This window comes from Pristiophorus japonicus, chromosome 7, assembly GCF_044704955.1.
Source record: "Pristiophorus japonicus isolate sPriJap1 chromosome 7, sPriJap1.hap1, whole genome shotgun sequence".
In the NCBI taxonomy this organism is placed as follows: domain Eukaryota; kingdom Metazoa; phylum Chordata; class Chondrichthyes; family Pristiophoridae; genus Pristiophorus; species Pristiophorus japonicus.
The window spans coordinates 203,657,187-203,671,031 of NC_091983.1; the positions used below are offsets into that span (position 1 = coordinate 203,657,187).

General features: G+C 42.2%; 1 protein-coding gene across 1 annotated transcript in view; it reads left to right on the forward strand.

The window, feature by feature from the left end:
• Nucleotides 1-13,845, forward strand: part of slc4a1ap (solute carrier family 4 member 1 adaptor protein) — a 185,300-nt gene that overhangs the window by 116,324 nt on the left and 55,131 nt on the right. The window contains exons 9-10 of the mRNA XM_070885715.1: nt 4,126-4,315; nt 11,171-11,282. Of these exons, the coding sequence (XP_070741816.1) occupies nt 4,126-4,315; nt 11,171-11,282 (302 nt within the window). The remainder of the gene's footprint in view (nt 1-4,125; nt 4,316-11,170; nt 11,283-13,845) is intronic.

The window sequence follows — 13,845 nt, forward strand, 5'->3', positions numbered from 1 at the left end:
GAAGAACAAAGGATGCTAATCAGTATTTCTTTTTAGAAATATTTTGATGGTTGGTTTCCCGCTGTTAATTGCAACATAATTTGGGTCGGAAGGGACAGAAAGATTATGTCCATTTAAGACTAGCTTTATTATCCTGTTCCCATTTAATTTTCTGATTGATATGCAAGAATATATATATTTTTTAAAGCCAGAACTAAAATCGGTGTTAATGTATAGATGCATTAGACAGGGTTCGGAGAGGAATGAGCAGATGCTTACAAACCTTAAGGCAAGGGTGTCCAAAAAGCAGCCCATGTGGCCCCCATGTCCTGCTAATCCAGGCCTCGGTAACTAGGCAACTCGACTATTTGCACTTATTTCTTATTTGGTGATTTTTTTTTTAATGTTTGAATTTTTGGCCCTGAAGGTTTGGAACATATAGAAACGTAGAAACAGGAGTAGGCCTCGAGCCTGTTCCACCATTCAATTTAGATCGTGGCTGATCGGTACCTCAACTCCATTTATCTGCTTTTGCTCCATATCCCCTGGTACATCACTTACAAAGATATTAACAGCGCCGTTGGTGTTATTTTTCAGGGAGCTAAGAGGAGGAACTTGGTGTTCCATAAAGTTAGGATCAACAGATGGTGGTGAGGAGGTAAAATAAATTCTAGGTGTTAGTGTTGACAGGCAAAATGTTTTTTCTCTCTCGACTTTCTTGTGTTCTTGGGTTTCCTAATCAAACTCTCTTACAGTAGCCCCTAGTTTAAAAACACGCACTCATGCACACTATATGTTGTAGTGATTTCCACTGTGTAATATCTTGGATTCTTATTGGCATCTGGACCGTGAAATTTTCCATTCTCTGTTTCAGACACAGGTTTCCCAGTAAATCTGGCCCTCGATGGAAAACATTCTCCTGATTTATTGTGCTGCTAGGTGTTGTTGCAGTCAATTGGATTACTGTGAATGTATCCTGACATGGTGGCTAAATGTAGCACGTGATGTAGCTCTTAGTCTTACAGAGCACAAGGGACAAAAACCTGTGCTGAGTTAACTGATCTCAGTCAGCGTGTCACTAGGGGCACTACAAATCAGCCATGATTTCTTCCAGAAATTGTGTGTACATGTCGGGTGATGAGGCTGGCTGTGATGCTCCCCATGAACAAGTGGTCTGCTGACACTCATTGTCAAGGTTCACATGTGAAAATTGGCCATTTGGGTAAGGTAGTAGAGAGCTCACATAGAACTACACAGGAGAAAACAGGGGTCAGGGAGGGATAGAATGTGTACTGCCTGTGGTCAATTATCTGCCAGGAAACGTGCCTAGTAATAACCTGCCAACAGGTTATTAGAAAGAGCTGAAATGTGTTCCTTCACATAGTTTCAGCTCAACACTCCTGTACACGGGTTCCAACACTGGCAGCAGCATTTAATTTGTCAGAAAACTATTGATTTCTTTTATTATTGAAATGAGGGAGCATGCTCTCTTTAAAAGGCATATGGAAAGACATTTTAACAAATGTGAAAAGGCTTCCAGTTTGGATATAGCAGACTTTAGTTAGAATTTTTACATGACCTAATTAAGGTTCTGCAATGGGCCACAAAACTCATTCGAACAAATTGCCTCTGGTATAAAATTCTGCATTGTGTGTCTCAATGAAATGCAGATTAAGTTCTGCTCTAAAGTTCTGAATGTGGTCTCTCACAGAGCAGAAAACTCCCCAGTTTAAATCTGCCCTTGGTTGTGCTTTCTAGAGGTTGCCATGCATCTTCTTATTGATTTGAGTCTCCAGTCGATTTGTTACCTAAGCTCCCCTCATAGCCAGGAACTGCATAGTGATAAATCTCAATACCAAATCCTCTCTCTCCTCCCTCCTCCACATCCCTCCATGATCAGTGGATGAATGGCATGATCGGCAGTGTCTCCTACTGGAGAAATGTTACCCAAAATGTTCCACTCCAGCACAACTTCTATTTAATACACAGAAACTAATTTCTTTGAATGCACACGAGTTCTACTGAATTGCATTTTTCTCTGACTCATGAGGCTACGAGAGGTTGCCTCGATGTTCGGTCTGCTTTAGGACAGCTTCATGAAGACTACACAGAACAGGACCCCACCTTGCAATGATCCGGGGAAATTGCTCACTGTGGTGAAAGGATCAAGTGCCTGAAGACGCATTTTGAAAATGAGGAATTTGGGAGTAAGAACGGAAGAGCTTTTTCCCCCAAAGGGTAATAAACTTGTGCATTAATTAAAAGGGAAAGGAATCGAAACAAACAGACAAGGGTAAGATTTGGAGCATACGTTGTAAATGGATTCATGGGGTAACTGGATGCTTGTAACTGGAAGAGAAAGGATTGAGGGATAGGACGAGAAGGTGGATAGATGGGGTTGTGATCAATCAAAAAAGACAAGATTTATTGGGTCAAGTACCCTTTTCCTGTTCCTAAAAATACTTCAGTCATTTTTTATTTCAGAAGAATTGCTGTGCTAGGGAATGTGAGATTTTTCACTTCTTTGAAGTCTTGCTTTTACTATGTTTTCCCAGCCCCCAGATGCAGATCAGATAAAATTAGTGTGGAGAAATGTGAAGTGATACATTTTATGAGGCAGAATAAGAGGTTGAATATACACTAAGTAATAGGGAGTCAGATAAACAGATCTTTAAAAAGAGGACAAATTGATAATGCTTTTTAAAAAAAAATAACCAGCATATAGGATCTTGGGTTTTATAAATAGTGGAGTGCAAAAGTAAAGAAGCAATGCTAAACAATCCTTTCTCTTCCTAGACAAGCATCCAGTTACCTCATGAATCCATTTACGTATGCCCCAAATCTTTCCCTTATCTGTTTGTTTCGATTCCTTTCCCTTTTAATTAATGCACACATTTATTACCCTTTGGGGGGAAAAAGCTCTTCCCTTCTTACTGCCAAATTCCTCATTCTCAAACTTGCATCTTCACAAGTCATTGGGTCGGTCGCAGTTAGAATATCCTATCAGAACAAGGATATTTGGCCCATTAAGCCCTACCTTTTTTGATTGCCCACAACCCCACCCCATTCCTTTTGGGTGCCCTACTTTAGAAAACTCTACCTAGGACATAGAGAACGTAAAAAAGAGATTCACTAAACCAATACCAGGGATGAGATATGAGACAAAACTAGAGAAATGAGGGCTCTTTTCATTAGAACATAGATAGGTAAGAAGGGATCCGAGAGTTTATCAAAATTCAGAAATTTGGTGATGTGGATAAGGAAAAATTATTTCCACTGGTCTTTGAATTAGTAACCAGGGGGCATAAATTTAAGACTATCGCCAAAAAAATAAAGTGCTGCTAAGGCATGGAATGCTCAACCAGATACAATGGTGGAGGCGGAACTTGCAGTAGCTTTTAAAAGGAAGTAGTTAAAGTAGTTGAAAAACAAAATTTGAAAGGGTCGGGAAATGGGACTAAATGGATAGCTCTTTGAGAGCCAGCATCAGCGCAATGGGCTGAATGGCCTCTTTCTGTATTGTAAAATTATCTATTTCTGCTGTTCAGTTTGCTCAAAGTGAGAAGAAAGGATGATGAAATTACCATATAAGATAGTAAACTGTAGGAAAGGGATGCTCGGGTTCAAAGCAGTAAAGTGCAATTGTAATAGTTCACACGCTGGTGACTTAGTGGAAAACCTTCTGAATTCAAGGAGGAATCTAGCACTATCCTCGAGAGAGGTGATTCAGAAATATAGTGAGAAGGTGGGTGTCTCTGAATCTCTTGAATCCAGAAGTTCTTTGCAAAGAGTAATCGTCATATGGTACAGACGTCGGGGAAGGGTATTTAAGGTAAAGTCCCTGGCCAGGAGGATGGGGGTGGATGCATATTTTAGGTTATTTTTGGATGAATGAATTATGGATCAAATGGGCTTCGTAACTTGTATCTATCCTGTGATATGGTGCAGTATCCCAGCAGAAATTGCTGGGGAGGGGCGGGGTTGGGGAAGTAGAAACAAAAGGACAGTCAATCCTGTCCAAATGGTTTACCCGTTCCTGTTTGCTAGACAGGAGGTTTGATGCTGAGTTTATACGTTCAGGTGATAATCAATTTGATAACATATTGAACTGTTTGTCCTTAATCTGTGGTGACACTTCCATCACAGATTGGGCACGGGCCCCCGGGGAAGATTCGCTGGATGCCTTCATGACCGAAATCCAAACAGGAGCGACGATAGATAGCGTCACTCGTAGGAAACTTCACATCCAATCCTTCGAGCTGAAAAAGGAGCAACAAAGGCTACAGAAGCTAATAAAGATTGTGACGCCAGTGGGTCTACCAGAGCTAAAAATTGAGTAAGTTAAGATAAGTGAGCAGCCCTGAGCTTACTGCTGCAGTGGTGTTATTCATCCTGCACATGGTAAGATCAGCACCGAGATGATTATTCTGGGGATGTGGGCAACACTAGCAAAGACGTATTTGTTGCCCATCCCTAGTTGTCTCAAGAAGATGGGAATCATAGGAAGACGAGTAGGCCATTCAGTCCCTCATGCCTGTTCCTCCATTTGCTCCAGGCTGATCTGTATCTGAACACCAGCCTTGGTTCCATATCCCTTAATACCCTTACCTAACAAATATATATCACTGGAGTTCTGACGAAAGGTCATCGACCTGAAACGTTAACTCTGTTTCTCTCGCCACAGATACTGCCTGACCTGCTGAGTATTTCCAACATTTTCTGTTTGTATTTCAGATTTCCAGCATCCACAGTATTTGGCTTTTGAAATATCTAACATTCTTAATTTTGAAATTTTCATTGACTGAGCCTCAGCAGCCTTGTTGGGGGCTGGTATTTTAGATTTCCACTACCTGTTGTGTGAAAAAGTGCTTCCTGACATCATAGCTGAATGACCTAGCTCTAATTTTAATGTTATGTCATGTTCTGGACTCTCACACCAAAGGGAGTGGTTTCCTTCTATCAACTCCTTTAATCATCTTAAATATCTCAATTAGATCACCGCTTACTATACACAAAGGAATACAAGCCTGGTATACAAGATGGTGGTACTGAACCATAAAGACAAAGAATATCACCGGTTTAATCCTCAGACTGCGCTTAGTTAGATCTGAGGTGGGGATGAGGAAGAAACCAAACGTATACCGTGTAGCCCACTCTTCTTAATGATGAGTAATTTTGCATCAAGAAGCTTCACCTTGTTTTGAAATGTTAGAGAATCAAGAGAAATTCTCTGATTGTCGCAACCCTGGCAGGACCTCACAAGTAGCAGACAGCTTATTGGAAGATCATTGGTACACTGCCCGTAATTTTCCATCCATTGGTATTAATGGGCGGAAAATTTGGGTGTTTCCAATGAGCTGCTCGCTTCATTCGAAGCCCAGCTGCTTGCATTGGGCCTTGGAAAATACTGCCTGTAATTTATATAATTTGTAAAATGCTAGAATTGATGAGAAAAAAATGGGTATTGAGCAAATTGCATTGGAGTAGCAATAAATAAGGCACTGATTTCCCGTACTTTAAACAATGGTGCATCAACCCTGGCTAATTGTGCATTTTAATTTCTGGCTACAAGGCACTGATGTGGTTTCCCTCAGTTGGACAAGCAGCATTTGAAGTTTTGTTCCTGATTATACCATGGGATTGCTACATTGTTGTTGACGTCCAGTTGCAGTAGCTCCAATGGCTCTGGCATAAATGTGGAGCTTTCTTGCCCATTCCACTCTTCGATGTGTGTTTGCTCTAAATGTGATTGCTAAGGCTTAAGGAACTGAAAGCTGGTACTTGATTGGTGTTGCCAACCCAGCTCTACTCTGAGAGCTGCACACATTGCAGTTACAACCATTTAGCTTCATAATTTATTATCTTAAATTGCAAAATGACAAGGTGAGAAGCCAAAACCCATCATAAACATCACTGAATTAGTGATCAGGTGCTTTCAGCTTTGGTTTTACAAAAGATTGTATTTTATTGGGGGAATGAAAGATCTGAAGAACCAAAAGCCAATGGGGTGGTATGATAACATTGATTATCAGAGTAAGAATGTAAGGTGTATGTAAGACAGGAAAAGGCCATTCTGCCTTTGTGCACACTTTTTCTTCTAATGGCCTTATAACATTTGAATGTATTTAAATTTCTTCAGACAAGATGTAGATAGAGAGAAATATAGTGAGAAAAGATCTGACAATCAAGTCAGGCTACTGAAACATCCTTGTAGGTCTTAGTGTCTACGCGAGCTGTCATTGGGACTATCCCTGGATATCTAAGAAGGTTTAACATCTATTTTAAATGCATTTGATATATACTAGATCACAAATGATGAAATTGGCTGGAAAAACTGGTAGAAGACTTGAAATCTAAAAATGAAAAATCCTACCCGTCACCGTCAGTATCTTGAGTGCTCTACTGAAGTAATCCACCACCTATCTGAGATGGAATATTGTAGATCTGTTCTGGAGGTTGCAGAGATATCCCATCTCTTTCTCCTGGACTAATTCCAGGCTGAAGCCATGTAGACCACTGAACTGGCTGAGGACCTATTCCTTGCCAGTCTACTTTTTACATCCGAGAAAGAACCTCAAGGTCTATTGGTATCTGCCCTTAGAGATGTATGCAGATAAATCAGAACGTTGATTCAAACTTTGCTATTTGGCATACAATTAGAATCCCACAAAGGCAAAAATCTCGGATGCCCTGCCTTTAGGGCACTAATCATCAAGAAAGGCTAAAGCTACCAAACTTTTGTAAGAGAAAAGACTGAGGAGACTTGATGCAAGTCTTGAAAATAATTAAGTGTTACGATAAGCTTGAAGTAAGCAAAATCTACAGCCTCGACAATGAGTACAGGGTTAGAAGGCGCAAATACAAAATCACAAGTATCAAAGTTACAGATGAGAGAGAACGTTTCCTACAGAATAGGGGACTTGTGAATCCTCACAGAAGACAGTTAATTCAGGATCACATTCACCATTTAAAAGGGACATAACAACATAAGAAATAGGAGCAGGAGTAGGCCATTTGGCCCCTTGAGCCTACTCCGCCATTCAATAAGATCATGGCTGATCTGATCATGGACTCGACTCCACTTTCCCACCCGCTTCCCATAAACCTTGACTCCCTTATCGTTCAAAAACCCTTGACTCCATTATTGTTCAAAGTCGAAGCTTGATCAATTTTCATTGAGAAGAGAAATGGAAGTTTTTAAAGATATTAGCCACACTACTTGATTTTTTTTTTTAAGTGGAGGTAAGGAAAGGAACTTACGACATTTTATTTTTCTCTGTCTGAACTTTCTTATTCCTGGGTTTTCTAATTAAAATCACTTGCAATACCCAATTTATTCCAGCACATCTGACATCTGACCTCAGTTTATCAATTCCTTTGTCTCCTGGACAGTGGCAGCATGGATACGAAATTGGCTAATAAGAAACAGAGTAGTGGTGAACAGTTATTTTTCGGACTGGAGGAAGGTTTACAGTGGTGTTCCCCAGGAGTTGGTACTAGGACCACTGTTTTTCTTGACGTATATTGATGACATAGACTTGGGTGTACAGGGCACAATTTCACAATTTGCAGGTAACACAAAACTTGGAAGCATAGTGAACAGTGAGGAGGATAGTGATAGATTTCAAGAAGACATAGACAGGCTGGTGGAATGGGTGGACACGTGGCAGATGAAATTTAACACAGAAAAGTGCAAAGTGACTCATTTTGGTAGGAAGAACGAGGAGAGGCAATATAAACTAAAGGGTACAATTCTAAAGGACGCGCATGAACAGAGAGACCTGGGGGTATATGTGCACAGATTGTTGAAGGTGGCAGAGCAGGTTGAGAAGGGAGAAGCTGGGGTGGTTCTCCTTAGAGCAGAGAAGGTTAAGAGGAGATTTGTTAAAGGTGTTCAAAATCATGAGGGGTCTAGTCAGAATAGATAGAGAGAAACTGTTCCCATTGGTAGAAGGGTCGAGAACCAGAGGACACAGATTTAAGGTGATTGGCAGAAGAACCAAAGGCAACATGAGGAAGAACTTTTTTACGCAGCAAGTGGTTATGATCTGGAATTCACTGCCTGATAGGGTGATGGAGCCAAATTCAATTGTGGCTTTCAAAAGGGAATTGGATAAGTTCCTGAAGGAAAAAAATTTGCAGGGCTACGGGAAATGGGCGGGGGAGTGGGACTAGCTGAAGTGCTCTTGCAGCGAGCCGGCACAGGCTCGACAGGCTGAATGGCCTTCTGTGCTGTAACCATTCTATGGTGCTAGAAAGTCTCACGTAGAGGATAAATTGGAGTGATTGGACCAAAAGGCTTGTTCCTGTGTTGCCATTTCTATATCATTCTACGGAGTGATTATTTGCAACAACTTTTTTGTGTCCTGCGCATGCATGCTTGGACTCTGCTCCCTTGTTGTGCATGCGCCTTCGATCCGGTCTGAGAGAGAGAGACTGGGGAAGGGGGGAGAGAGAGAGACTGGGGAGGGAGGGGAAGAGAGCGAGATAGACTGGGGGGAGGTTGAGAGAGACTGGGGAAGGGGAGAGGGAGAGGGAGAGGGAGAGAGGGTGGCGTGGGGGGGGAGAGGGGATCGGAGGGGAGGGAGAGGGAATTCAGGGAAGGTGGATCACGTTCTTCCAATCCCACCTCCATTAAACCCACACCCACGTTCTCCCTCTCCTCCCCCTACACCTAGTTGATTTCTCGAAAAGCTCGGTGTGCGCGTAACAAGTGACATAATTGGAGTGGACAAAACCTGGAAGTCACGACACTGTCACTATTCACTTCATACCCAATAAACCTGTTGACCATCTGTAACCCACATGCAATGCCCCATCTATGGTGTGGGGTGGGGGGGGGGGGTGCGGGCAAGGTCAGGAACCTGTTGGGAGGAGAGGATTATGAATCCATGGGGGAGGAACTTGGGCACGGGGAGAAGGTCAGGAACGGGTAGGGCGGTGGCTGGAGGGAGAGGAGGTCAGGCACTTACGCGGTGGAGGCAGGACCTTGTTTTGGGGGGGTGGGTGGGTGGGAGAAGGTTTTAACCCGTGAGAGTAAGCCCTGTCTGGAGTCGGCAGTCAGAATGGCTTAAATTACACTTTGCAAAGCCACTGACTACATAGGCAGGGCGGTTCTACTGACATATTCCAAAGAAACTGCTAACCCTTACCTTATCCTCCAAGGGGACTAATCAGCAATCGGGCCATGTGATCAAGGGGACCCAATCAGAGCATTTAAACGCGTCCATAATTCTATATGGCTACCTCTGTGTTTATGCCAGGAACACAAGCGACTAAGTTCCTTCCCTTAGCTCCACTGAAAAAAAATCAAGTAGTGTGGTTAATATCTTTTTAAAAACTTCAATCTCTTTTCTCAATGAAAATTGAACCAGCTCACCATCACCTTCTCAAGGACAACAAAGGATGGGCAATAAATGCTGGCCTTGCCAGTGACGCACACATCCTAGGAACAATGTTTTTTTTTAAATTGACAGCATCGCTTACATCCCAGGCACACACACACAAAATCTGTGAATTGTGTATCCCCTAATAGAAGTAAAACTCTACCCCCCCCCCCCCCCCCCACTATCTCTTAAATTCCGGTAAATTACCACCTTGGACCAAGTGTTCTGAATTATGTCATGCTAGTGTATAGAAATTTAGTTTTGATTTTTTTTTTAAGCACTAGAGGGGGGACCCTTGTCTCTACTTCCTGCCCGTGCATTCGATTTGTAGGTTATGAGCTGTATGGTAGAACTTCCCAAATTGTTTTCCTTCTCTTGCTAATCATCTTCCCCCACCCCTGCTGACTCCTTCCTGGGGTTTATTTCCTGGGGTGTCAGTTACCCTCTGGTACCTTACCCAGGTGGCCACTATTTATGTGTGAACCTTAACATTGCATCTTGGCAGGCTTTTTGACTGCTGGTGGGGTTATCGTAACTGAGTCTGATCCAATTCGCACCTGATGTTCACAGACTTGCATTACAACAGGAGTTGTTGGCTAATGAGTCGCAGCAAAGCTCTGGGTGATTTTTTTTCCTCCTCTCTCGCTCAGTGCAATGAGACCAATTATAGCATCCCTGCTGCCACCCAAGCTCAGCCAACTCTCTTCAACCTGACGATTGAGCCTTCTTTGTCTTTAAAAAGAAAAAAAAGAAGGACGTGTGTGTGATGTAGTTACCAGCTGCCAGCTATCGCTGAATGTCCCAAATAGCCAATGAGATGTTTTTGAAGTGTAGTCGCTATTGTAATGTAGGAAACACGGTAGCCAATTTTGCACGCAGCAAGGTCCCACAAACAGCAATGTAACGATCTGTTTTTTATTGTGGTGTTGATGAGGGGTACATGGTGGCCAGGGCATTGGGAGAACTTCCCTGCTATTCTTCAAGATAGTGCCATGGGATCTTTAATGTCCACCTAAGAGGACAGACGGGACCTCGGTTTAAAGTCTAATCCGAAAAACTGCACTGGAGTGTCGGCCTATTTTTTTATGCTCAAGTCTCTGGAATGGGACATGAACCCACAATCTTCTGACTCAGAGATGAGAGTGCCACCACTGAGCCACTTTATGAGTTGCTCATTATATAAGCTTTCGGCCATCAGGGAAGCTTCCAAAACCGCTTTTATTTCCCTTCCCTGCTTTTCTTGAAGGTGGTGATGACTCGTGTGGGGCTGCAGTTCCATGGGTGCAGGAGGTCCTTTGCTACTTCGCCCAAATGGCTTATTGACAGGCTATTTCATTAGCATCACAGCTGATCCTATCCTCACCCAGCATTTATATACGTATAGCGGCGGACAGTTAATCGTCAAGAACAAGATCCGCTGACACCTCCATCCCAACACAAGGACGCCAAATCTAATTGTGGTTCTCCACTGTGGCAAGCCAACTCCAAACAGACCAGTTGTTGAATTTGGAGCATTCCTGGTCTCTCACTTTCAGTTCCACAATACAGAATCATCAGGGAACTCGCCAAAATATTTGGCTTGTATTTAAAAACAAAATCAGCGTTAGCCAGGATTGTGAAGTCTCAATTTGGCTAGATTTACTAGAGGAAGTAGTGCTGGTCTGAATCGGAAGTCATTTTTTTTTCAAGGTTTCAGAATGATACAACGTATGGATACAATTTTGCTGCTTAAAACCTTCCCAGTGAAAGATGTGTCTTAGTGAAGATTTTTATGGTGCCTAATATTAAGAACATTTCATTCTAAGGATTGCGGGTCAGGCTGGAGACGCAGGATCCAAACCTAAGAAAATTGCTGTGCCCATGTTTGGGGCAATGAAGGGAGGAAAGAAGTTCAAACTGAAGACAGGAACCATTGGGGTAAGTGAAGTGAAATGTGAACTTTTTTTTTCATAAGGAAATTACTAAACGCCCTGTGCCACAGTCCGACTATATAAACAATCAGGCAGTCAAAGCAATGCCATGGAAGATTCACTAGTTAATCTGTTCTGTCTGTTTTAATCTATTTTCATTCAAATTTTGTTGAGGTAGTGAGTGCTGGTGACCTTGCCAAGGCTCCAATTTAAAAGAGTTACTGACTGTGTGAAGGAGCTAAGTGAACATTAGTAGAGATACAGTCCTTAACCCAATGATTTTTCAGTGCAAACTTGTCTTTGTCAATTCAGCTCCCTCACTTGCTGAGCTCAGCAACCCTTTAAAGCCAGTTGTATAGTATTGCATAGTATTTACAACACAGAAACAGACCATTTGGCCCAACAGGTCCATACCAGTATTTATGTTCCACTCGAGCCATTGTACGCTCTCTTTGTTAAAACATGAGGTCAACAGAAATGGATGGTACAAAAGAGGAACATGGGAACAGGAATAGGCCATTCAGCCAACGTTCCGCAAAGCTGTGCAGTCGCCTAGCTGTCTGGAGGTCCCGCACAGGCCAGTCACCAGCTTTTCAATGGGAGATTATTTTGAAAGGGCTGTGCAACCCATTAAAGGGATCATGCACCCAAAAAAAATTAGAGGCAACGTTGCATTCAGCCCTCGAGCCTGTTCCGCCATTCAATGGGATCGTGACTGATCTGTACCTCAACTCCCTCTACCTGCCTTGGCTCGATATCACTTGATACCCATATCTGACAAAACGCAAAACATGTTGCAGTTAATAATGCAATGTGCATCTCTTTTCTTTAAACAAGGTGGCCCTAATAGTACAGTACCTTCAGCAACCCTTCCTACATTGTTTTACATCAGCTTACTCGCAGATTTCCCCCTTTCTTCCAGTAGCAGTGATTTAAAGACAAGTGCCCCTGCGAAAACAAATTGGATCACTGTTTTAAGAATTTAAAAATCCCTATAGGCTGTCCTGGTTGTAAAATGAGATATTTATGCAGCATGACAAGAGGGTTGATTATTTAACAGAAAAATCTATCATCTGAATTATTTATGGCTAAAGAGTAAACCTTTAGGTGCAATAATGATTTTTTTTTAGCTGCAGAGCTTTAAATTACTTATGAGACTGGAAAACGCACAAAGCCACAGGCTAAGATAAGTTGAGGTCTGTGTGTTTCTGATAGTCACTGTTGGGATCTTGCTGTGGCTACTAATTAGTCCCTTTTTTTCCTCTAGATGAACGGTTAGCTAGATATTCCCAGCAGGACTAAAGGATTTACATGTTTGATCTTGGTTAGGTAAATTGAAGCTTTGAACATACTTCAATATATATTTTTTTTACCGTTGACTTTTTTCCTCTCTTCTTCACAACATTCAGACTTGAGGGACGAAAAGACAGAGCTCACGCCTGTGTATAATGTAGATTTTGTTTTATAAACTGCGAAAGGATTGGGGCAGATAAAGAAGTGTGCATGTGCGTGTTTGTGTGTGTGTGTCACGTATTTTACTGCAGAAGTTCTAAACCAGCATTGGAAACCTCTTAAAATAACGTGTTTGTATCAAGATCAAAATGTTTACAGAATTCTTTCCATTCACCCTTCGAGCACTGTGGATAAGCTTTCTAGTTTTGACACATAAAGACATGTTGGAGCTTAGCCAGGTCGTATCACATCATTCCTTTCAATTGGCCTGGTTTTCTGTCAGTAAAGACATGTTTGTTTTTGACTCGCCCTCTCCTCCAAAATTGATGATTGGAGCCAGTAAAAAGAAGAAAACGGGTAAGAAATGGACGGAATCAACCAAAATGGAGCTTAGTTGTACTGAGGGCTACACGGATGCAGGAGGAGGTGGCTAGTGGAATTCATCGGGGAACAGTATTTGGTGTCATTACTGTGTACCATGCTCTTATAAGAATAGGGTCCATAGGATCGATCTTGTCCACCCGAGAAAGCATACTAGGACCTCGGTTTAACGTCTCTTCCGAAAGACGTCACCTCCCGATAGTGCAGCATTCCCTCAGTATTGCACTGAAGCGTCAGCCTAGACTTTGTGCTCAAGTGTCTAGAGTGTGCCTTAAACCCACAAGTATCTGACTCAAAGGCAAGTGTGCTATCATTGAGCCAAGGCTGAAACTTAATGGAGGTAAATTGAGAAATAGGGATTCGGAGATATCAAGCAAGGGGAGACCGCTGGAAATGAAAACTTTTGAGGCGTTGGAAAAGAATGAGTTGGAGTAGAAGATGGTGGAATGAGTCTTAATGTGAAAAGCCATGTGGCAAAATATGAAAGATTGGTGGCAATGGGAAGGAACCATTTCCAACAACAAATCTAATGGCACGATGAAAGCTGTTTAGTAGAAAATATTGCCATGTCTGTGTTCAAGGCAAAACATATAATGGGCTTCAGCTTTGCTTTTTGTGGTCCATTACATGATCTAAACCCTTTGTCACATTACGACCTTCTAACCTGGCCCCAGCGGTTAGTTTTCGTGGTATTGCTGATTTGACTTTATTTCATTTTAGAGTGAAACATGCTTTGT